Here is a 24341-nt window from a genome sequence, read left to right as displayed (position 1 = left end):
TTGTGTCCAGGTGTTGTGTCCAGGTGTTGTGTCCTGGTGTCCAGATGTTGTGTCCAGGTGTCCGGGTGTTGTGTCCGGGTGTTGTGTCCAGGTGTTGTGTACAGGTGTTGTGTCCTGGTGTCCAGGTGTTGTGTCCAGGTGTTGTGTCCAGGTGTTGTGTCCTGGTGTCCAGGTGTTGTGTCCAGGTGTTGTGTACAGGTGTCCAGGTGTTGTGTCCAGGTGTTGTGTCCAGGTGTTGTGTACAGGTGTTGTGTCCAGGTGTTGTGTACAGGTGTTGTGTACAGGTGTTGTGTCCAGGTGTTGTGTACAGGTGTGTGTCCAGGTGTGTGTCCAGGTGTTGTGTACAGGTGTTGTGTCCTGGTGTCCAGATGTTGTGTACAGGTGTCCAGGTGTTGTGTACAGGTGTCCAGGTGTTGTTTCCAGGTGTTGTGTACAGGTGTTGTGTCCTGGTGTCCAGGTGTTGTGTCCAGGTGTTGTGTCCAGGTGTTGTGTCCTGGTGTCCAGGTGTTGTGTCCAGGTGTTGTGTACAGGTGTCCAGGTGTTGTGTCCAGGTGTTGTGTCCAGGTGTTGTGTCCAGGTGTTGTGTCCAGGTGTTGTGTCCTGGTGTCCAGATGTTGTGTCCAGGTGTCCGGGTGTTGTGTCCGGGTGTTGTGTCCGGGTGTTGTGTCCAGGTGTTGTGTACAGGTGTTGTGTCCTGGTGTCCAGGTGTTGTGTCCAGGTGTTGTGTCCAGGTGTTGTGTCCTGGTGTCCAGGTGTTGTGTCCAGGTGTTGTGTACAGGTGTCCAGGTGTTGTGTCCAGGTGTTGTGTCCAGGTGTTGTGTACAGGTGTTGTGTCCAGGTGTTGTGTACAGGTGTTGTGTACAGGTGTTGTGTCCAGGTGTTGTGTACAGGTGTTGTGTCCAGGTGTTGTGTACAGGTGTTGTGTCCTGGTGTCCAGATGTTGTGTACAGGTGTCCAGGTGTTGTGTACAGGTGTCCAGGTGTTGTGTCCAGGTGTTGTGTCCAGGTGTTGTGTACAGGTGTTGTGTCCTGGTGTCCAGGTGTTGTGTCCAGGTGTTGTGTCCAGGTGTCCAGGTGTTGTGTCCAGGTGTTGTGTCCAGGTGTTGTGTCCTGGTGTCCAGGTGTTGTGTACAGGTGTCCAGGTGTCGTGTCCAGGTGTTGTGTCCTGGTGTCCAGGTGTTGTGTACAGGTGTCCAGGTGTCGTGTCCAGGTGTTGTGTCCAGGTGTTGTGTACAGGTGTCCAGGTGTCCAGGTGTCCGGGTGTTGTGTCCAGGTGTTGTGTCCAGGTGTTTTGTGCAGGTGTCCAGGTGTTGTGTCCAGGTGTTGTGTCCAGGTGTTGTGTACAGGTGTCCAGATGTTGTGTCCAGGTGTCCAGGTGTCGTGTCCAGGTGTCGTGTCCAGGTGTCGTGTCCAGGTGTTGTGTTCAGGTGTTGTGTACAGGTGTCCACGTGTCCAGGTGTCCGGGTGTTGTGTCCAGGTGTCCAGGTGTTGTGTCCAGGTGTTGTGTCCAGGTGTTGTGTCCAGGTGTTTTGTGCAGGTGTCCAGGTGTTGTGTCCAGGTGTTGTGTCCAGGTGTTGTGTCCAGGTGTCCAGGTGTTGTGTCCAGGTGTTTTGTGCAGGTGTCCAGGTGTTGTGTCCAGGTCGCTACGTTATTGTTTGGTTTGTTGTTGTCTCAGGTGCTCCTCCAGGGATGTAGGAGTGTTGAACTGGACTGTTGGGATGGAGATGATGGCATGCCAATCATCTACCATGGACACACCCTCACTACCCGCATACCCTTCAAGGTGAGTTGAGTTGAAGTGTGTTGAAATGAAGTGAGTTGAATTTAGTTTACCTAAGCTGAGATGAGTTGAGTTTGTTTGGGTTGAATTGAGTTGGGTTGAGATGAGCGGAGTTTAATTAAGTTTAGTTGGGTTGAATTAAGTTTAATTTCATTTATTGAATTTAGTTATTAATCTTTCGTTCCTGCAGGATGTGGTGGAGGCAGTGAACCGCTCTGCCTTCGTGACCTCTGACCTACCTGTGATGCTGTCCATAGAGAATCACTGCTCCCTGCCGCAGCAACGCAAGATGGCCGACATATTCAAGGTTGGTAGGCCTACTTACTATCCTGTCTAGTTCAATGTTGAGATGTGAAATGGGCTCTTTCTGATGCTCGTTGGTGTTTAACGAAAAGAAGTAGAGGTGAGGTTAAGGGTTCAGGGTAGTCATAGAGTTATTGAACCACCACCCGGGAACATATACCTTACATTGCGATTAACAGGTCAATCACAATGGCTCCTTCTTCCCTTCAGAACAGATTAGAACTCTGATGGTGTGTTTGTGTTGTCCTTCAACAGACGGTGTTTGGGGATAAGCTGGTGACAAAGTTCCTGTTCGAAAGTGATTTCCTGGGCGACCCACAGCTGCCTTCACCATGGCAACTGAGGGGGAAAATCCTCTTCAAGAACAAGAAGCTAAAAGCTCACCAGACGCCAGTGGACATCCTCAAACAGAAGGCAAGGCCACTGATAAGGAACACACTGACCAAAAGTTTTTTTTAACAGTTGTTGATCCAGTCCGGTATCTATATAATGTGCTATATGTACCTAAAATGATGGCACACGGATACATAATTAGATGGAACTAAGATTGTCCTAAATGACTCTTCCTGATACAGGCTCACCAGTTGGCCCAGATGCATTCTCAGGCCAGTAGTGTGATGCCTCCTCCCTACCCAACCATTGACGATCAGGAGGAAGAAGAGGATGAGGATGAATACGACTATGAGTATGAATCCCTATCTGATGGTATGGTCACAACACCAAGAGCAGCCCAGTGTATGACAGTTTATAGTTGAGACGTTTCTGTGGTAACAACCTCAAACAGCAATAATGTTGATTATCCCAATTATTCTACTTATCCTGTGACCCCCTACTCTCTCTTCCTCTGTAGCTGACGCCCTGGCTTTATCTACTGCTTCTTCTCTCCCAGAAGGTAATAAAAATAATCAAATGAATCACTTAAGATTTGCCAATTCCACAGCATGCTTGTTGTCCTATTGCTGAATAGATTTGTGCTCTGTTTGTGCAGTGCTCTAGTACACTGGCTGTGTGACTGTGTGTTGTGACTTTTCCAAAGCTTCTTATCTACTAAATTAGTACCCACCGATACTCAATTGGATTACCAAGTGGGTCAAAAACTACAAGAGACCGCTTGAAAGCCAATAGTTTTTGGCTACATGTTTTAATGTTACTTAGACCACTGAAAACCTCAAATTAGATTACACTGCATGAATGTGTGTTTTTGTTTATACTGCAATAATAATGTCTTTGGCTGGGAATGTCTACATTGATACAGATAATATCCTGGAGGATAGGCCTGAGGGAAAGTCTCTTCCAGGGGAGAAGTTACAGACCAAACACAGTGACGAAGTCCCCAAGAAGATGAAGAAATGCGAGAGAGCTACTCACAACAAAGCAGAAGTGAGTTTGTCCTCCATTCAGGATCCAACAGACGTAGAAATACAAAAGTATTTATCTTGTTGGAATTTTTCTTAATTAACCAGTTTCTCCCGTTATATTTGATTAATAACATCATGAGACAAGAGTTTTGTCTCTTTTGTATTTTTACACACTCTCTCACCCAGACACATGTATTTGGCAAGGAGCTGGAGGAAGAGTTCAAGCTGCCTCGAAGCAAGAAGGAAGGACGCCAGATAGCCCAGGAGCTCTCAGATCTGGTGATCTACTGCCAAGCTGTCAAATTCCCAGGTCTTTCCTTACACTACATCATCTTCTATAAACAAACTATACAATGCCTTGTAAATAGCCTTGTGTTCCAGTCTCGCATTCACAAGAGTAGGTTAACGTAATATTCCTGACTTGTGAGATCCTTGTGAAGGTATACGTCTGTATGTCCCAGGTCTATCCACTTCCAGGGAGAGAAAAGAGAGACAGGAAGTTATTTCTCCTAAAGGAAAGGGAAGGAGGTACATCTTTGGGAAAGATCCAGAGAAAGGTGTTCCAGGGGACCCATCGACAGTGATGCGCACCCCAGGGAGAGGTAGACTATCCTTCTCTGCCCCATGCTTAGCTATCAAAACGTAGTTCTAACTCAATGGTTAAGGGTCTGCTACTTCTTCCTAGACAGGCTGGACATCTTTTGGATATATTTGAAAGTTGATGAGTTAAACCCTTTGCGTTCAGTGTGTCACACACACACACACACACACACACACACACACACACACACACACACACACACACACTCCTCTCATAACCCTTTCCCCCTAAATTTTAAGGAGCAGCATCAGAGGGCCCCCGTTCCAACTGGGAAGAACCACCCACCTCCCCTCTGTACACCTGTAATGCCTCCCTCAGCTCCCTCATCCACACCCCAAAGTGCTACCATGTCTCCTCAGTCAATGAGAACGCCGCAAAACGCCTGTGTCGCCGCTACGCCCAGAAGCTGATCCAACACACCAGCGCCCAGCTCCTGCGGACCTACCCAGCAGCCACACGTATCGACTCCACCAACCCTAGTCCCCTACTCTTCTGGCTGCATGGAATACAGCTGGTCGCTCTCAACTACCAGACCGATGGTGAGCTAGACGCTAGGAGTCGTCAACTAAGTAAAGTTTGCTTCATTATGCCAAATGAAAGAAAGTGGGAAATTAATTTGGCTAGCCTCATATGAGGAATTGATATTTGGCCTATTGCCAGAACGAGTTGGCCCTGTCTGCATTCAGTCAAAAGTACGAAGGGACAAGGGGTTTGGCGAATTCAATATTTCAGAAGTTGATTCAGAGAAGTCATTTGAAATTGGAGCACAACATGCTTCTTGAAAATTACATTGTCTGTCTGAAAGTCTAGTTGTTGGCGCACAAACCTATTTTTCAGTCTCTCCAATAGTTTACATATTTCTTTCTCTTTCTCTCTCTCTCTCTGACAGACCTTCCCTTGCAACTGAACGCCACCATGTTTGAGCCTAACAGGGGTTGTGGGTACGTCCTGAAGCCCCCGGTCCTGTGGGACCCCAGCTGCCCACTCTACGGACACTTCTGCCCCCTGGACAGAGACCCAAGGGGGATGAGCCCCGTCCTGTTGTCTCTCACTGTGAGTACATAGCAGAGGTAATGGATTGAATGTATACATGTGTACAACAAGTAGCTAGTGATCCTCAAAAGCAGCAGTGTCAACCGGTTTCCTTTTTCGATCAGTTCATCTGGTGCAACACATTTTTTCTTGACGTCTTTCTCTATCTGTGTCTCTCGCTTATCCCCCCCCTTCTCTCTTTCCATTCCTTCCAGATTATCTCTGGTCAGAATCTATGCCCAGGGACTACAGCAGGCAGTCCATGCATCGAGGTAGACATCCTGGGGATGCAGGCTGACGGGTGTCACTTCCGCACCAAACCCGTTCACCGTAACCCCCTGAACCCCATATGGAACCAGAGCTTCCACCTCCCACTGCTCATGGCTGACCTGGCCTTCCTACGGTTTACTGTGGTGGAACACAACAGCTCCCAGACCACCGCTCAGAGAATCATATCACTCAGAGCACTCAGGACAGGTAGGCACACACGCACGCTACATCATTTAATCTGTGACTTATCTTCCACACACTGGCACACACACAAAGAGTGTGTTTTTATTAGAAGACCCAAACCTGGTACAGCTATAGTCATTTCAGATGAAAAGAGACTCATTGTCACATGAGACATTTCAAACATGAACACCTGCTGTGAGTGGGGCTACATTCTTTCCTAACATTAAAGCTAGAATCCTTAGTTCCTACATACATTTTTGGACTTGTAAATAAATAATATATACCCATTGATTCTTGAAGAATATAATAATAAGAATAAGAATATAACTTATAAATTCCTCATGAGCTTAGTTCAACTGTCGTTTCCCATTAGAACCAAAAATATATGCTTGTTTTAACTCCAATGTTTGTAAACAATGTAAATGCAAAGACTGTATAGCCTCAACATGGTTAAAACTGTCATGTTGATTTCGTGGATGGTCTGTCCTTGCATCCATTTGCTTGTCTATGAATTTGAGAGTGGTTATATTTTCTCCAGGCCCCTCCCTCAGCTTTTCACCAAAACAGAGGTGGGGTGAATGCTTTGTTTTAGTTTTAATTAAGGACTATCACTTTAACACTTCTGCTATGCCTCTGAATGAGCACCAAATGGTCACATGTGGCTCAGTTGGTAGAGCATGGCTCCTACAATGCCAGGGTTGTGGGTTTGATTCCCACGGGGGACCAGTACAAATGAAAATGTATGCACACACTACTGTAAGCTGTGTCTGCTAAATGAATAAAATGCACACTGAATGGGCATACTGTATACCAAGGGAATGGCCATGTGCAAACAAATAGGATACATGCAAATGACCTGTACCTATTTGTCTTCACATGCCCATTCAAGGTTTATTACACCTGGGTCTTTTTGTCCAGAATAATGTCGTACTGTGAAGGTAGGCTTCAGTCATGAGTATCGTCAGACACTTTGGGTTTGATGTGCAATAAATGTCTCCGACATTTTCAAAATACTGTAACCCTGTTTCAAAACTGAAAATAATTCATTATATTTTTTATTTTTCTTCTGGGGGTAGGCATGCTGCATTTGAAGGCATTCAGTGGTTGTAGAACTATGGCTGCATATCATTTTAATCCATATTTCATACAATAATACATTAGATTTTTAAAGCTACATGCTTCAGCACTCGGCGGTCCCGTTCTGTGAGCTTGTGTGACCTACTACTTTGTGGCTGAGCCGTTGTTGCTCCTAGACGTTTCCACTTCACAATAACAGCACTTACAGTTGACCGGGGCAGCTCTAGCAGTGCAGAAATTTGACGAACTGACTTGTTGGAGATAAACACAACTTTTTTCAATTTGATTAGCTAATTGAATTCACACAAAATGGGTCAAATTCTATGCCCACATGAAGTTCAGTTTAAAAGAGAGCATGGGTAAAAGAAAACTATAAGAAAGGCAGAAAAAGTTGCAATGCTGTCAAATGAGAGCATTATTTTCCCAATACTAACAGTGGCAATCATTTCAAAACTGTGGGGGGGTGTGTGTGGCAGGATACAGACACGTGCAGCTGAGGAATCAGCACAACGAGGTCCTGCCAGTCTCCAGTCTGTTCATCTACAGCCGTACATCTGAAGACAGCGGAACAGCAGGTTCACGGCCTGCATCATGGGTGAGTCTGTAGTCTATAGTGTGTAGTGAGTGTATAGTGGGTGAGTGTGTAGTGTGGGGTTTTCTCCTACTCCTGTGCTTGAGAGCTACAGAGTGTGCAGGATTTTGATTCAGCCGTGCATTAACCACTGAACTCACGCTGTCTGTGTGTCTGTGTCTCCCAGCTCTTCAGCACAGAGAAGCGTAGGGCTGCTGTGCAGTACAGAGTCACCGTCCATGGAGTCCCTGGGCCTGAGCCTTTTACGGTGGTGGGTGTGAGGGAGAGGACCACTGCCAGAGAGCTCCTACACAATGTAAGCATGTCATCTTTCAATTCACCATGTACTGTACCTCAGCATTCTACACATTTGGTGGGGGTTTAAGATCATTTGGATCTTCGAGATTCATTTCAACAGTGCAATTGCAGCAGTACAATGCTTAATCTCTATCGTTCTCTCTCTCTATATCTGCCTTCCAGATCCTTCCATCCCTCTCCTCCTCTACTCTAGTCTCCCTCCCTTCTTACTTCCTGATGGAAGAGAGGGTGGCATTGCCCCGTCAGAGGGGGGAGGCTCAGGGTGAGGTTCGGGGTGAGAGGGGGGAGGTTCGGAGGCCTCTCCTGCAGAGGACGATCAGGCCTGAGGAAGAGATACTCAGGGTTGTTGAGAGCTGGAACCCTGATGAAGGCTACCTGGGCAGAGTATGCCTCAAAACGAGAGAAAAGGTCTGGTTGTATTTCAACCTTCTCAAAATCACTTTTCCGTTCTCTTATGACCAAATGTACGACTTCCAATTGGTAAAGTCATTGCACATTTTTCAATTTTGTTGCTTCAGAGCCTAGAATTCAAATTATATTGGACATTTCTTTCTTTGATCTACTCAACCTGTTCAGCTTGTTCAACCCCAAAAACTGCTCTGGCGGTGTTGCACTGCAACTGACCCTGTTCCTGTCAATGTATGTGTGGGATGCGCCGATTATGCCATTCTTCGCAGATATGAATGAACTGTTGTTGATGTCTCTAAAAAAGACTCAACCTTAACCATACCTTTAATATTCACCTTTGTTTCAGCTTGTGAATGATGAGAAGCCAGTTATAGAGGAGATGGAGGTCAGCTGTGGACTGGAGGACGATTCCTTTCTGGTGGAAGTACATGGAGTGTCTCCTGACCAATCACCAGTGACCCTCAGAGCTCCCAGACACATCACATGCAATGACCTCATCCGACAGGTAAGCATATGGGAGTCAGTCACGGGAGTGATTACATTTCCCTAACCCCATTACTTACCAAACAAACAAAGTTGCAGGGGCAGGCTGTTATAATTACAGATCGTGCCTTTAACCGTGTAACTGATCTCCATTTCACTTGCAGACACTGAGGAAAGCCAGACAGTCCAGCCTCCTGCTGTCAGCGGGCAACGCCAGTGACTACATTCTGATAGAGGAGGTAGTCAAGGAGCCCCTGGGGCGCAGGTTCCCTGCCAGACCCACCCAGAGGATCCTCCTGGACCAGGAATGTGTATTCCAGGCCCAGGGGAGGTGGAGGGGACAGGGGAAGTTCATCCTCAGGCTCAGGGAGCAGGCTCAGGGAAAAGAGGTGAGGATATAGGATGAGGACAGTGTGTGTGTGTGTGTGTGTGTGTGTGTGTGTGTGTGTGTGTGTGTGTGTGTGTGTGTGTGTGTGTGTGTGTGTGTGTGTGTGTGTGTGTGTGTGTGTGTGTGTGTGTGTGTGAGAGAGATACGTCAAGTGTTGTTGATAGCCAAATGTATGAGATTTCCTGCATGGGCCACATTTATTGAATTTGTCAGTAACTGTAAATATGTTTAGGTAAAAATGTTTGCTGTGTTTAAGATGGCAAGACCAACCCAATCAAAAGAACAGTTTGCAAATGTCTCAAAATCTTAACAAATCCCTCTATTTTGTAATGACCAAAATTAGGGTTATTTCTCTGGAGTAGCTGGCCATAATTGACAGCTTCAATGTTCTCAGACAGCTCAGCATGAAGACTGTGTCAGACCTGTTTGCGAGGATCGGCGGAAAGGAATATCGTTGGCGAGTGAGTTGAAACGACTGACAGGCCGGAGCCGGGCCATATGGATCGGGGCTCACGCCTGCTCTGAGGTGGTGCACAGCAATGATGAGAGGGCTGTGTGCTGTCTGCATCTGAGTGAGACCAGAGAGTGACGTTAGTGGTTCTCCTTCATACCTGTTCTACTACACACACAGTGTATTCATAGTGAATTATAGGATCTCTATGTCCAACTCATAGAGATAAATAAGTGCCCAAAAGCCTGTCTTAGCATCGGCAGCGCCATTGAGGACTTTCACAATTCTTAAGTAGTCAACTGGGTGGAACTTCCTATGGGTTAAGGAAGGATCACACAATTCCATCCAGGTCATCAGGATGGACCAGCCAATGTTTTATACAAACATTCCATAACTGCAGGTGGCAGCATATTGCCAACCTTGGCTTTATACCTATCCAGACAACACTCTTCAGGTGGCAGTATGCACCCCTTTCAGTTTGTTTACCAACTCATAAAGTAGTAGAAGAAGAAAATTGACTACTTCAAAATGGAGATGGCGCTGGCTATGGTCTCATAGATGCCATAATGGGACAGATGCAGTGTTGCGTCCTCTATCTAACTCTATGGTCCAACCCTCCCTTGAGTTTCTCTAACCAACTCCATGGTACAACCAAATCCAAGTCTACTGCATAACTTACAGCTAAACAACCTCGCTACCATCATCATTTGGGGCAGAGAACCAATTTGGAATCTGGGAACCAGACTGAAGTGTAAAAAGTAATATTTTATGTTCTTTGCTATCGATTGTCCAATTGATAGTATTATTGTATGCTTGTAATATAATGTTTTTGTGTTTTTCTCCCTTCACACACTCTATTTAAAGATATCCAAGATGGGCTGACACTGGGAAGATGTGGAATTGGAGCCGTGCAACTCCTAGGTGTCTGATGTGATTTGGACCAGGCAATAAGCCTAATCTACGTCTACCTAGAGCTGGAAATTGCACCTTATCGGCATGTGCATTTATTGAAGCCTTGCATTAGTTCCCCAAGCAAATGCCTAACGAAAATGGGGAGAATCTCAATTGGATTTCCTTGCCTCCTTTTCAAAATAAATGCACTTGTCATCAGGCAAATTACATTTACAGAGGTGGAATCACATTGTCTGTTAAAAACAGTAAGATAAATACACATGTAGCTAGAGTCCATTCCATTCTCCTTTTTTCTGTCCTTGTGGCACGCAGAAGACCCAGGTTCGAATCCAGTCGGAGATGAAAGACGAACACACTGACTGTAGGACAGACCAGCAGATGGTGATATTGTGCTTTCCGATGGATACATAAGACATCAATCTGGCAAGTTTGAAGTGGCTGGAGGAAATCTGAAGAATCTCAATTATATTTCCTCGCGTCCTCTCCTCGCCTCCTTTGAGTCGAGGAGATGAAAACAGAAAATAAATGTGCTTGTCATCAGGCAAATTATGTTTAGAGGTGGAATCCCAAAATACATGTTTAAAGTGGTTTACAAATTCTAGTTATGCTAGACATTTTATAGATAAAAGGTTAAATAAGTAGAGTATAATGTTTAAATGTGTACATGCTTTTCCCCTCTGAGAAAATAGTTGTTATAAAGGAGGTGTGGCTGATTTCAAAACACTTCTGCGGTAGGATACACCCGAGCATCCTTTGCCGGAGGTGGCCGTCGAGGAGAGGAGCCAAACTCCTTCGTTGACCTATTAACAAATTAAACGCTCCTACATATGCCAAACCCTTACTGGATTCCAGGTCACGGAGGAGAGGAAGGACTATTCCCAATTGAGAATCTCCCATGGTCAGACTCAAATAATCAGACAGACAATTTCACCCATCATCCCTCAAAACTAATTTCTACATTAACTCCAAACATGTTTTAATATTTTTCTCTATTTTACATTACTGCTGGTGTACAATACTGCGATATTACTGTCATATTAGTATATTAAACATTCCCAGTGCTATAGCTGTGTCCTTTGGTCTATTTCCTCACAATGAATCTCTACAATGACAGACTTGAATTTGACACCAAACCGCTGTGATGACTGATACAAGAACTTGATCAAAAAGTTTAAGATTTTATTACAAAGCCACTAGCACAACAATAGAACTCCTTGTTCAGCAGTCATTTTGAAATCAGTGCAAATTACATAGAGCAGACAAACTCAAATCATACAAGTGCAGGAACCCAGAAAACTGTTTTGTATTTGTAAAATTTAAAAAACACAGCAAAGAGTTTATTTAACCATGTTCAGGTTTTGCATTTAAAGCTACATAATGCAAAAATTAAATAAAAATATCATTGTTCTGGCTGTTTCTTGAGCCATGTCATAACCAAGCTAGGCACACAGGTAGGAGAAACAAATACACAGAAGAGAGCAATTTAACCTCAGACTTAACTATCAAATAATAATTCATTGAAGAACTAGTCTATTCATCAACAATATTGATATACTATCAACAATCAAGCATACACTCCCTTGACATTAACATTCTTAGAATATTAGCCTAAATATAAACAATACGATATGAACATTTCACTTGATGGACTTTAACATTCTTAGAATATTAGCCTAAATATAAACAATAAGATATGAACATTCCGGTTGATGGATTCCATATTTGTTTTTGGAAAGCCAGAGGAGTACAATACATGCTGTTGGAAAAATGCTAATAATTATAATACACATGGCTAGAACATAGAAACTCCCCTAGAAATATTTTGTCAGTCACTGAAGGTGTAGGAATTGAACATGCAGCATTAGTATATTAGCCTAGTAGTTCAATCAGACGGAATGCTGTGTTCACCATTCACACAGCCGTGGTCAGTCTGGTTTAACTTGGCTATTAATTTTAATAACAAATTAATAAGATGCAGCTTAAAATGAAGTCAAACCAATGTCACACCAGGGCTTCCGTACATACAACTTTCTGAACATCGTTTACATTAAGAAAGTAAACTAAAATTCCAACTCCACATTTTCCTCACAGAAAATCAGAGGAAAATTGAAATTACAGTTGTTGTCTTCCTGAATTGACCAAATTGAAATAGCCACAACCCTGTAAGGACACACCTGGTTTGGCACACAGCACTAGGACGGCCAATATGTGCTTTAAATAAGTCCTGTGCTCTAAACTGCACCTGTTGAAGTGAAGTCTTCACTAGAAACACTTGACAATGGCACAATAACAACCGGAATTCAACTGAACTCTACACACACTTTGACATCCTTCCGAAAAGAATTGAGAAAAAACAGCAACAGTAGGGGAAGTGTAAGATTAGAGAGGCACACACGCATGAAAACCATCCACTAGGTACATTCTTGATACAAGTACTAAGAAATACTGTTGCAATAACTACAATATATTTGAAATGATATTGAATTTAAATGAATATAGGGTTAGCGTATTGTGTGACTGTTACCGGAGCAAAACATGACTGTTTTCCCAAACTCGGTCCTGGGTGAACGTTTCGTTTTTTGTCCTAGCACAACACAGCTGATTCAAATAACCAACTCTTCATCAAGCTTTGATTATTTGAATCAGCTGTGTAGAGCTAGGGCAAAAACCAAAACCTGTACCCAGGGGGGCCCCAGGACTGAGTTTGGGAAACTTGTTTTAGGATGCATTTGAGTAGGAAAACTGGTGAGATGTCTTCAATCATTCCACTGGAAGCATGTTGGGTGTAATATATTCTTATTTTACTGTCCAGCTGCAATTGAAATTAGTTGAAATACTCTTAAGCCCATCCTCATTAACTTAATTGTACCATGTATCATAACAGATTTACACCAACAGAAAATCAGTTATGCCTGAATGTACACAAAAACACACCATCAAAGAAAAAGTATGTCGGCTATAACACAGAAACGTTCAGCAATTATACAGAAACAAAAATCAGCTTACTGACCTAGTCAACAGAACAAGAATATGACTCATCTCTTTCGGGGTGCATGTGTCGCAAATTCATTGAGAAGTTTGTCACAAAATAAGTAGGCCTACTTTAGTTACTACACAGCTATTCCCTATTTAATATTCAAGCTGCAGGTGTGTTGCTATGGTTACAAACTGTAATGACAGGGGAACGGTTAAATAGACGAAGGGAGTATCTTGTTGGTTATGACTAACAACCACCCAACACACACACCTGTTCAAGGTAGAAATTTCCCCCAACTACAGATCTAGGATCAGATTTTCCCAATCCTATTGGGTGTGATGATAAAATGTCCAATATCTGACCCTGCATCAATGGTTAATTATGGGCAACTTCCACTTTGAGGGTGTTTGGGTGTTTATTCTTTGACATCTACAGCGGTTGCCTATCACTCCACTCCCTCTAAAATACCACAACTCTACATTGTGTAGTTTACACAGTTCATCCCTCTCTGAGAGCACACTGCATGTGGGTCTCCATGACTGGTCCGATGTCCACTATTGTCTTCCCACTGGTAGCTGAAGTTGTGATGATTATGGCTCCCAGACAATCAAAACAGTCAAAATGGCTGATTGGCCAAGTCACTGCTAGCTTAACAGTCCGAATGCACAAACACGTGTCTGCACACACATGCTCACCTACAAACACACAATCAGGCCTGGGCACACTCACTCACACAAATACACACACAGACAGTTCTGTGAGCTACTGTGAGGCAGTAGCTCTAGCTGAATCCCTGGTCATATCGGCCTTTAATCATCATGTTCAATAAAGGGCCAACCTACAGAACAGAAAGCACATTGATGCATTAAAATACAATCGCACTAAAAAAAGTCCATTGTTGAAAACCCTATTAGGGCCTACTACTAGGTGAGATACTATAGCTATAGCTTTGTTTCACTGAGTGTCCTGTCCTCTAGTCTTTGTGCTGTACCACACATCCCCCTTCTTCCATTCACTCTGTGCTAAATCAGGTAGACCATAAATATTCACAGTAATTGGGTTGCTATCAGGGTCAGCGTTCCGGAGCCGTAAGGATTCCGGGCATGGCAAGCTTTCTGCACTATTCCTACAGGACCAACTAAATACGGAGCCGCCAAATGAAATGTCAATCATCTGATGTCATGTTCTAGTTATGGAACCAGCCAGAATCTTCCTCTCAATGGAATCTCATTGGGACTCTGTGGGAGCTGTGAAATGTCATTTGATGTTCTAGAAATTATGTGATTTAGTCATGTTCTAGTTCTGGAACTAGTGAGTCTATGGGATCTTTGGCAGCCTGGTACAGATATATGTTTGTTCTTGAGTTTAGCCAACTCTGACTGTGTCTGTCATGCCCAGATATGACACTATGGCTGTCATGCCCAGATATGACACTATGGCTGTCATGCCCAGATATGACACTATGGCTGTCATGCCCAGATATTGTACTATGGCTGTCATGCCCAGATATGACACTATGGCTGTCATGCCCAGATATGACACTATGGCTGTCATGCCCAGATATGACACTATGGCTGTCATGCCCAGATATGACACTATGGCTGTCATGCCCAGATATGACACTATGGCTGTCATGCCCAGATATGACACTATGGCTGTCATGCCCAGATATGACACTATGGCTGTCATGCCCAGATATGACACTATGGCTGTCATGCCCAGATATGACACTATGGCTGTCATGCCCAGATATGACACTATGGCTGTCATGCCCAGATATGACACTATGGCTGTCATGCCCAGATATCACACTATGGCTGTCATGCCCAGATATGACATTATGTCTGTCATGACAGATATGACATTATGTCTGTCATGACAGATATGACATTTTGTCTGTCATGACAGATATGCCTAAAGTAGCCAGTGCATACAAAAATACCAGGCTTTCTACAATGGGTTGGTCAAAACAAGTGATGGGTGGTGAAACAAGTGATGGGTGTGATGGGTGGGCTTCGCCTCGTACCTACGACCGCAGCACAGCAGTGCTAAAAAAGTCCCAACCCACGGCCTCTCGTGTACAATTGCTTTAACATACCAGACTAGATCTGCCATAAATAAATCCCATCAGAATATTCCTCATCTGTCCAGTTTCAGTACCTCGTGTGGGTCTCCCAGTGCCTCCCCCAGCATCTTCTCTATGTTTCTCATGATGGCCACCTTCTGATGAGCTCTCAGTGGGTACTCGATCCTCTTGGGCGTGGGCGCACCCTGGGGGAATAACAGATAATTTAGTGAGGACAGAAATATAACATGTCCTCTAATACTACTTCTATGAGTAAGGGATGTATCAAGGTGATCCAAGCTAATTAAAAATGATAAAGAGAGCACAGTGAGAAATGTATCTTTCAATGCAAAGATATTCAATTCATTTCACCAATATTTTGACCATCTTTAGGGTGCCACAACATTAGTTGACATGAATGTAGTAAAGATGATACTGATATGGTGATATATTTTGGCATATATCAGTGAGCACATACAGTACCTTGTACCAGAAGTTGACAGTGATGGTCACTCCACCACTCAACAGGGACTCAATGTGGTGCCACCTGAATTAGCCATGAAACGAAAACAGAGCAGACTTATCAGATCATGTAAAATGTCACCAACAGGTCAAACTGACCAGTCTGGTTCCACAATGCCAGTGTTGACATTTCAGCGACAGAATCCTCAGTCAGAAAACAGCATCAAAATCAGTCTATTTTCAGACTCGGTACAGAACGACTCTTACCAATACACACTGTTCTGTACATGGGATCCCACCACACACATAATACTAGGTAGAACAGTGTAAAGCAGCTCCTACCAGTACATGGGGATGTAGAGAACATCTCCCGGGCCCACCACAGTCTCATAGCCCGACACATTCTTGAAGTTGGGAAACCTCTCATAGTCAGGGTTCTCAAAGTCAACCTACAAATGGCAAAAGCAAACTTGCTGTTAGTAAGATTAATTAAAAAACAAACAGAAACAGTTGAGAAACAGAAAATCCACTGCATATCAAATCAAACACCGGTTTCTAAAGGAACCACAATGGAAATAGGTTTTCCTTGATGTGTTAGCCTCTATGATTGCATTGCATCCACGTCTGGTTGATTTGTTTTAAAATGGTCAAATAAATGACATCAGAAAGTAGGTTTTACCTGGCTCTGTCTGTCACAGGGGTGGTGAACAGGGAAGGGATAGAGACACTCAAACTGGTCGGGAGGGAACAGGATGCACCTCTTGTAACCTTTGATTTGTGCAAAGAAGTTCTGCTGCTCGTCGTAATGGGCTGGCGTCACGTTGCCTACAAACATTGAGCAGATCACAGGATTACCTGTCTGTCTCTGGAGGAGCAATGCCCTTAACCTAATTTCAGCTGAAATTAAGGTGAGTAGATTTCTTTCTTAATGCCCTTTCCACAAGGCCTTTGATTGCACATTGAGACAGGGTAGTTCACTATTTCCATCAGCGATATATGGCACCCACATTGTAGATATACTGTATATCATTTCCTTGTCTAATAGGACTAGGGAAATCACCTGCTAGCCATGGTCCCCATGCCTAAAAGCCACAGGGTCCCTTCCTTACCAGGGTTCTCCCCAAAGAATTTAAAAGCGGCGCTGATTTTGTACCTTTAAAAAAGCAACTATTTGTTGTAATTTATGGACCTAGAAGGGGGGCACCGACCCCTTCCAGGCCTCCCATCCCCAGCAGAACCAACCTTGTTAAAACATCCTGGGGAAAACCCTGCTTAACCTTCATTCCTATAAACCCCTTAGTTCCTTACCCTCCATGCCTATAGGCCAGGGCTAGGTCTCTCACCCTCCATGCCTATAAGCCAGGGCTAGGTCTCTCACCCTCCATGCCTATAGGCCAGGGCTAGGTCTCTCACCCTCCATGCCTATAAGCCAGGGCTAGGTCTCTCACCCTCCATGCCTATAGGCCAGGGCTAGGTCTCTCACCCTCCATGCCTATAAGCCAGGGCTAGGTCTCTCACCCTCCATGCCTATAGGCCAAGGCTAGGTCTCTCACCCTCCATGCCTATAGGCCAGGGCTAGGTCTCTCACCCTCCATGCCTATAGGCCAGGGCTAGGTCTCTCACCCTCCATGCCTATAGGCCAGGGCTAGGTCTCTCACCCTCCATGCCTATAGGCCAGGGCTAGGTCTCTCACCCTCCATGCCTATAGGCCAGGGCTAGGTCTCTCACCCTCCATGCCTATAGGCCAGGGCTAGGTCTCTCACCCTCCATGCCTATAGGCCAGGGCTAGGTCTCTCACCCTCCATGCCTATAGGCCAGGGCTAGGTCTATAGGGTGGTCTCTATAGGGTGGTCTCTCACCCTCCATGCCTATAGGCCAGGGCTAGGTCTCTCACCCTCCATGCCTATAGGCCAGGGCTAGGTCTCTCACCCTCCATGCCTATAGGCCAGGGCTAGGTCTCTCACCCTCCATGCCTATAGGCCAGGGCTAGGTCTCTCACCCTCCATGCCTATAGGCCAGGGCTAGGTCTCTCACCCTCCATGCCAGGGCTAGGTCTCTCACCCTCCATGCCAGGGCTAGGTCTCTCACCCTCCATGCCTATAGGCCAGGGCTAGGTCTCTTACCCTCCATGCCTATAGGCCAGGGCTAGGTCTCTTACCCTCCATGCCTATAGGCCAGGGCTAGGTCTCACACCCTCCATGCCTATAGGCCAGGGCTAGGTCTCTTACCCTCCATGCCTATAGGCCAGGGCTAGGTCTCTTACCCTCCATGCCTATGAGCAGCAGGTTGGAGGTGAGCTGGCCCCAGTTTCTCTTGCTCTGCTGCTTGGTGATCCAGTTCCAGTTGAAACCCAGGAAGTCCACCACAATCTTCCTGCCCACTGTGTCATTCAGTGTCTGCTGCAGGTACACCCTGGGAGGATGAACAGAATAGAATTAGACCATCTGATGAGACAGAAATTGATATTCTGCTTTGCACATATTTTGGAAGGAGCACAGCCACAGAGGGAGCTGCAGTACAGTGATCCTGGAGCTAGTTGGAGCAGAATGTGGATATAGACACAAAGGATAAGACTGTCCTGCATGACACTCTGTCATTAACACAGTCCAAAGAAGGGGTAATGCTGTACCTGTAGAGTCAACTACTGATAAAAGCAAAAGGGTTGGAACTGTAGTGAATATGCTGCTTTAAGCCCAGTGGTTAACACAGATATACAGAGGAATGAAGAGAAATGCAATTGAATAGGGACAGTTGCAATGCAATTCCAGAGTTTGCACTTATCAGGAGTCAAGTGTACTCAGCAAGTGTACATGCATCCGGAAATGAAAGCTTGTCTTGCCAATATAAAATGTTCAACTCGGCTCAGTAGAAAGCATTCCTTGCCAAACCACAAAGAATGATTTCAATTAGAAAACAGTAATGCCATGCAACAAACGTTGCACAAAACCACCACTATGTGACAGAAAACGTAATTTAACTGATCAAATCTACAGTACATGGACACAAGCAGCAAGCATTAGTTCTAAGGAAGGGGCTCAGTGTAGTAAGTGATATGTGTGTGCGTGTGTCTCTCGCTCTCCCAGGCCAAGCAACTCAAGTCAGGTGAGAGTGGTACAAAATGTTCCCAAGATGCCTTATAAATGCTTAGTCATTCTCGACAGCTAGCTATTTCAGTTCCTGCATTAGATTTAATTTGACTCACTCAACATTTTACTTTGGTTTAAAGAGCAATGCCCGGCACTCCTGCAACGCAAACACCTAGACTGGATAGCATTTAATCTGATTCTGTCCATATTATACATGTTTTGTGACTCAAATAAGAGAAGTTATATATTACCTTCACTCATATTAAGCACTGATATAATGTCCCTAAGGACCTAACTCTCCTGCAGCAGGTCAGCAGATCACCCTCCCTCGGGTGATGGTTTAATATAGCCATTTACACAAAAACATTACCTCTCATCTCCTCCCTCTTCCTGCGTTTTATGCATTTTCTCCACAAAATCTGAGAATTTCATGTCTATCCGTCGAGACTTGGGTACAAAGTTCTCAAAGTTGGCCATTTTCTTCTCGTCATAGTAGAGGAATTTGTGGTTTTCCGCGATGTACACAGAGAAGTCCCCGTTTCCAATGTTCTCCTGCAGGTACGGGATGTCCCACTGGAGAGCCGGATACACTAGATTGGTGTCTGTTAAAACCACCGGTTGCTGGAACCCCCCCCCCCAAAAAGGAAGATTTGTTAGATTAGAAAAAGACGGCATATACTCTGATATTTTTTATTCCTTATAATATAGGACTGAAGCAAGCAACAATTTTCATTAAATTATACAAAAAGTATTCAACTTTTTTAAACATAATTTGTTAACGTGTTTTCCTAATAGTGATAGGCCTAACGTTATATGCATTAACTGGGTGGTTCGAGCCCTGAATGCTGATTGGCTGACAGCCGTGGTATACCAGACCATAAAATATGAATATACTATCTAATCAGTTTTCCTTTGACGCATTGAATAGTTAGGCTATAGTCAGAACAAATTAAATGCATGGGGAATTCATCAATATGTAATAGCTTTTAATACATTACACATATTATCCTTAGGCACGTGGCAAAGAAAGGCACACCTGTCTCTGGCGAATAGGAAGAGCCTGCATTAGCCATGTGTATCAACAACACTGCGGTTCGCTGGCAAGCAGAGCGATTGATGGTCCCATTGGACACAAGTGGCAAGTGCTACGTGACTACTGGAACGTAGGCTGTGTAGCACATGCGCGCTGTGCCGCTGCACTGTATTTCATTAGCGAAGCTCGTACAGCAAAGACCGCAAGCAGGGCGGAAGCAAGAGGTATAATATACTGAGTGAATTATGAATAGGATACGGAAGCTCCATTTCAACAGACTATGTTGTTTGACTTTTAACTTGGGTCAATAAGACGCTATTCAACTAATTTCATGTCAACAGCAAATTGTTGGTCTACTCTATTCGGTACTCTACTGTTTACCGCGCGGGTACTCTACTGTTTACCGCGCGGTAAATCTGAATTATACAGCTCATTCACCTAGTCAACATTGATGTGTCTGGTCAAAACTCGATCCCTCCTCTCCTCCATCCTCATCTCTTTCCCTATCCCACCTGAGTTCACTGGGAGTTCACCACAGATCATAATTGTGGAACCATAACCATTCTATGCCCCCCCCCCCCCCCCCCCCCCATGTCATATAACTCTCCTTCCGTGCCCCCCCCCCCCCCCCCCCCCCCAACAAAACCAATATTTGAATCACGCAGTCAACTGCTGGTATAAACATAGCTGAATAAAGACCAAGGAATATAACCTGTGATTTGCATGCAGAAAAATTTTACTTTGCAGATGGATCCCTCAGCACACATGTATGGAACATAGAACTGATATTCACTACAGTTCACTTACGTCAACAGTCTCAGAGTTACACTGTAATAGCCTAGATATCCCATATGCATCCATAGTACTGATGCAAGCATGCCACATATTAACAGCCAGCATTGATCTTCCAGGCTGTAGCCTAATCTCTGGCATTGTATAATCATATTTCAAAGAAAGGCACATCAATGGATGCGAAAGACAGTCATATGAGAAATACTGATTTATTTAGTGATACGTGCATTTCAGTGTTATAACAGGGTGTAACTGTTGCATTCCTCTGATGTAGGCCAAGTTAGAGATCAACCAGTCAACGTCATATCAGATGTAGTAAATGCAGACTGACTTTTGGAGAGAAGCATTCAAGAGGAATGTCTATCCGTCACATGTTTTCTTATTGAACATAAAGCAAAGGAGGTGGCACGTGTATACTGAGAGGACCATTGCTAACAAGGGGTCCAGATTACCTGGTTTACGAATAGTATCAGACAGGAGAAGAAAAAAATCTGCTACCTATAAGAAAATAAGATTGTCTATGGTAGGCCAGATGTGTGTTACCAGCAAACGGATTATCTGCACTGCAGTGCCATGCCATGCAGACTTGTCAAATCCAGTGTTCTTTGGCCTTGGTTTTGGGGACCAAGGGGTTGTAACCTAGGCTACAGCCAAGCTTGTGTTCCAATCCAGTGTCAAAAACACATGTTTCACCTAATAATCAAGCCCTGCCATGCTACATTGGAACTGCACACCCTACGAAGGACCCCAGGACCAGGTTGGAAGAACACTGGACTTGTCCACTATCAACCAGACCAAGTAGGGTCTCTCTTGCATGAGATTTGATTCATGCAGAACAAGCCTGGATAAAACAGGTGAAATTGAAAAAAATAGAACCACTGTCAAAATCGTGTTCGCTGGCTTGCCAGCAGCTGATTCAGTTGAGAGAACATTGGCTATCTTACTAACAACATACAGGATACAAGCAGGTGGTGTGTGCAAGACAAAATACTTGTTGATTAACGTTATTTGACAAAGTAGCAGCTAGCCATATAGCCATCGTTAGCTAGTTATTTTTGTTTCTCACCTCACCATATCCCTCTTACCCTTGACCTGCACATTGATATGGTACTGTATATTATAGCTCCATTCTTGTGTATATTTTATTCCTCGTGTTACTATTTTTAATAGTTCGTATTGTTTTTTAACTGCATCGTTGGGAAGGGCTAGCAAGCAAGCATTTCACGGTAAAGTATACACCCGTTGTATTATGCGCATTTGACAAATACAATTGGGTTACTTAATTTGAGCTATCTGTCAAACTTGAACAAAAACATGACAGCAAATTAATTGTCATGTCAACTGTCACTTTACCTCGTTGTTTATGAGCATCTCAGCTCTAGGATCCGTGTGAGAGAGTCTGGGTATCGGTCTGGTCTGGAAAGGATACTTTCGAAGTTGAGAGTCGTTCCAGATAGGGCTGTGGACCTCCGGCTCCGAGAATGATGCGGCACCGCCTTCGCTCGCCGTCGGATCATTCTCGACCACTGTTGCCGCTGCCATGCCCGTGTACCGAACCCAAGCCAAGATTGCCCCTCGCTCGCTGTCAAAAGATGTTCTCTTGACTCGAGAAACTGGCTCCTCTTCTTTAGGACTTATGCTACGTGTTTGCTCACAACATTGCCATGCATAAATGGTCTGTTTCTTTCCCAATGCAATACATTAAACACCGAGCCGACAAGCTTCCAAAGCTCAGTGTTTGCTAGCACCAGCCAAATGTGTAAATAACCATTGACCACTGAGGTATAATAAGAACGGCAGTGACAGGCAAAAAAACAAACGACGAAAATGTATTTGGAAGGGAAATACCAAGCGAGGTGTAGTACCCAGAATGAGAATACAGCGACGTCTAGTGTACTGAATGACTAACTGCTATAGAGCAACTTCACACACATCCATCAGATGGCGTCAGAGTACTGCTATTTGATTAGAACGAAAACTGTCAGAAAAATAGATTTTGCTCAGGTTTCTGACATCACAGTGTATACAAACAATTCCGAATTACACTCACTTGAAATCTTGAAATGAGAGACACCCATAGAATATAGGATTCTGAGTTGAAATTTGGTGCAAATAACATACATTTTATGTATCTTTGCTCATCTCTCTGTATGTGTGTGTGTGTGCAGGGTTGGATGGATTACATAAAAAATGTAATCAGTTACTAATTACAGATTATGTGACAATAAAAGTCATTACTAACATAATTCATTGGATTACTTGTAATTTAAGGATTACTTTTGGATTACTTCCTTGGTTTGTCAGCATCTCTGCCTCCTCAGTTTATGCTGCACACCAATCAGTTCCCTCTCTAAAGAGAAATCAAATTATACTGTATGTCATCCCAGTGCTTTGGAAGTGAACAGGGTGATGCTATATAATGAAAAATGTCCTTTCGACACAAAGAACCTGATGAAATGTGGGATGATTGAGGTCTCAGTAAATGCGGGTCTAAGTTTTGGTTACAAAATGGTTCTGTCGAAAGCAAATTTGGCATCAGATTTCAAATAGATTAGAACAGAATTTCCACTGAAAGGTGACTTCCAAGATGTCTGGCTTACTCAGCACAGCACAACTATTGTATTATGTTTTAGGCAAACACTTCTAGCACACATCCTGATTAGATTGAGTAATCAAATATGTAGTCAGTTGTTGACGGTAACTTTACAGTGCATTCGGAAAGTATTCAGACCCCTTGACTTTTTTCACATTTTGTTACGTTACAGTCTTATTCTAAAATTGATTAAAATACAAATTATCCTCATCAATCTACACAATAGCACATAATGACAAATAAAAAACATGTTTTTAGATTTTTTTGCAAATGTATTTAAAATGAAAAACAGAAATACATTATTTACATAAGTATTCAGACCCTTTGCTATGAGACTCTAAATTGAGCTCAGGTGCATCCTGCTTCCATTGATCAACCTTGAGATGTTTATAGAACTTAATTGGAGTCCACCTGTGGTAAATTCAATTTATTGGACATGATTTGGAAAGGCACACACCTGTCTATATAACTATTTAAGGTCCCATACTTGACAGTGCATGTCAGAGAAAAAAACCAAGCCATGAGGTCGAAGGAATTGTCTGCAGAGCTCCGAGACAGGATTGTGTCGAGGCACAGATCTGGGGAAGGGTACCAAAACATTTCTGCAGCATTGAAGGTCCCCAAGAACACAGTGGCCTCCATCATTCTTAAATGGAAGAAGTTTGGAACCACCAAGACTCTTCCTAGAGCTCGCCACCCGGCCAAACTGAACAATCAGGGGAGAAGGGCCTTAGTCAGGGAGGTGACCAAGAACCCGATGGTCACTCTGACAGAGCTCTAGAGTTCCTCTGGGGAGATGGGAGAACCTTCCAGGAGGACAACCATTTCTGCAGCACTCCACCAATCAGTGGCCAGACAGAAGCCACTCCTCAGTAAAAGGCACATGACAGCCCGCTTGGAGTTTACCAAAAGGCACCTAAAGGACTCTCAGACCATGATAAACAAGATTATCTGGTCTGATGAAACCAAGATGGAACTTTTTGGCCTGAATGCCAAGTCTCACGTCTGGAGGAAACCTGGCAACATCCCTACGGTGAAGTATGGTGGTGGCAGTATCATGCTGTGGGGATGTTCTTCATCTGCAGTGAAGAGACTCATCAGGATCAAGGGAAAGATGAATGAAGCAAAGTATAGGGAGATCCTTGATGAAAACCTGCTCCAGAGCACTCAGGACCTCAGACTGGGGCGAAGATTCACCT

General features: G+C 44.2%; 2 protein-coding genes across 3 annotated transcripts in view; one reads left to right on the top strand and one right to left on the bottom strand.

The window, feature by feature from the left end:
* The window catches only part of LOC139413086 (1-phosphatidylinositol 4,5-bisphosphate phosphodiesterase epsilon-1-like), a 40114-nt gene extending 28918 nt beyond the window's left edge, over nucleotides 1-11196 (top strand). Inside the window, exons 16-33 of the mRNA XM_071160137.1 lie at nucleotides 1675-1782; nucleotides 1970-2086; nucleotides 2338-2496; nucleotides 2658-2787; nucleotides 2933-2974; nucleotides 3338-3456; nucleotides 3627-3750; nucleotides 3881-4042; nucleotides 4281-4580; nucleotides 4931-5094; nucleotides 5289-5550; nucleotides 7080-7198; nucleotides 7362-7490; nucleotides 7655-7900; nucleotides 8247-8405; nucleotides 8548-8772; nucleotides 9166-9361; nucleotides 10087-11196. Of these exons, the coding sequence (XP_071016238.1) occupies nucleotides 1675-1782; nucleotides 1970-2086; nucleotides 2338-2496; nucleotides 2658-2787; nucleotides 2933-2974; nucleotides 3338-3456; nucleotides 3627-3750; nucleotides 3881-4042; nucleotides 4281-4580; nucleotides 4931-5094; nucleotides 5289-5550; nucleotides 7080-7198; nucleotides 7362-7490; nucleotides 7655-7900; nucleotides 8247-8405; nucleotides 8548-8772; nucleotides 9166-9360 (2760 nt within the window). The 3' untranslated portion in view covers nucleotide 9361; nucleotides 10087-11196. The remainder of the gene's footprint in view (nucleotides 1-1674; nucleotides 1783-1969; nucleotides 2087-2337; nucleotides 2497-2657; nucleotides 2788-2932; nucleotides 2975-3337; nucleotides 3457-3626; nucleotides 3751-3880; nucleotides 4043-4280; nucleotides 4581-4930; nucleotides 5095-5288; nucleotides 5551-7079; nucleotides 7199-7361; nucleotides 7491-7654; nucleotides 7901-8246; nucleotides 8406-8547; nucleotides 8773-9165; nucleotides 9362-10086) is intronic.
* A 96-nt stretch (nucleotides 11197-11292) lies between these two features.
* On the bottom strand, nucleotides 11293-22372 carry LOC139413093 (hypoxia inducible factor 1 subunit alpha inhibitor). Of its 2 annotated transcripts, XR_011634765.1 has the most exons (9): nucleotides 21903-22372; nucleotides 19095-19345; nucleotides 17902-18050; nucleotides 16318-16463; nucleotides 15981-16087; nucleotides 15660-15723; nucleotides 15272-15382; nucleotides 11808-13949; nucleotides 11293-11742 (listed from the first exon to the last, which is right to left on the bottom strand). XR_011634765.1 is itself a non-coding variant. In XM_071160151.1 (8 exons), the coding sequence occupies exons 1-8, from the start codon at nucleotides 22089-22091 to the stop codon at nucleotides 13893-13895; spliced, it is 1074 nt and encodes a 357-aa protein (XP_071016252.1). In that variant the 5' UTR covers nucleotides 22092-22372; the 3' UTR covers nucleotides 11293-13892. The 2 variants fall into 2 exon arrangements, 1 of the variants encoding a protein (XP_071016252.1); XM_071160151.1 differs by having other exon boundaries at nucleotides 11293-13949.
* Nucleotides 22373-24341: the final 1969 nt, after the last annotated feature.

This window comes from Oncorhynchus clarkii, chromosome 1 (assembly GCF_045791955.1).
Source record: "Oncorhynchus clarkii lewisi isolate Uvic-CL-2024 chromosome 1, UVic_Ocla_1.0, whole genome shotgun sequence".
NCBI classification, from domain to species: domain Eukaryota; kingdom Metazoa; phylum Chordata; class Actinopteri; order Salmoniformes; family Salmonidae; genus Oncorhynchus; species Oncorhynchus clarkii.
Note: the sequence above shows the minus strand (reverse complement) of the source record. Positions and strands in the feature narration are given on the sequence as shown.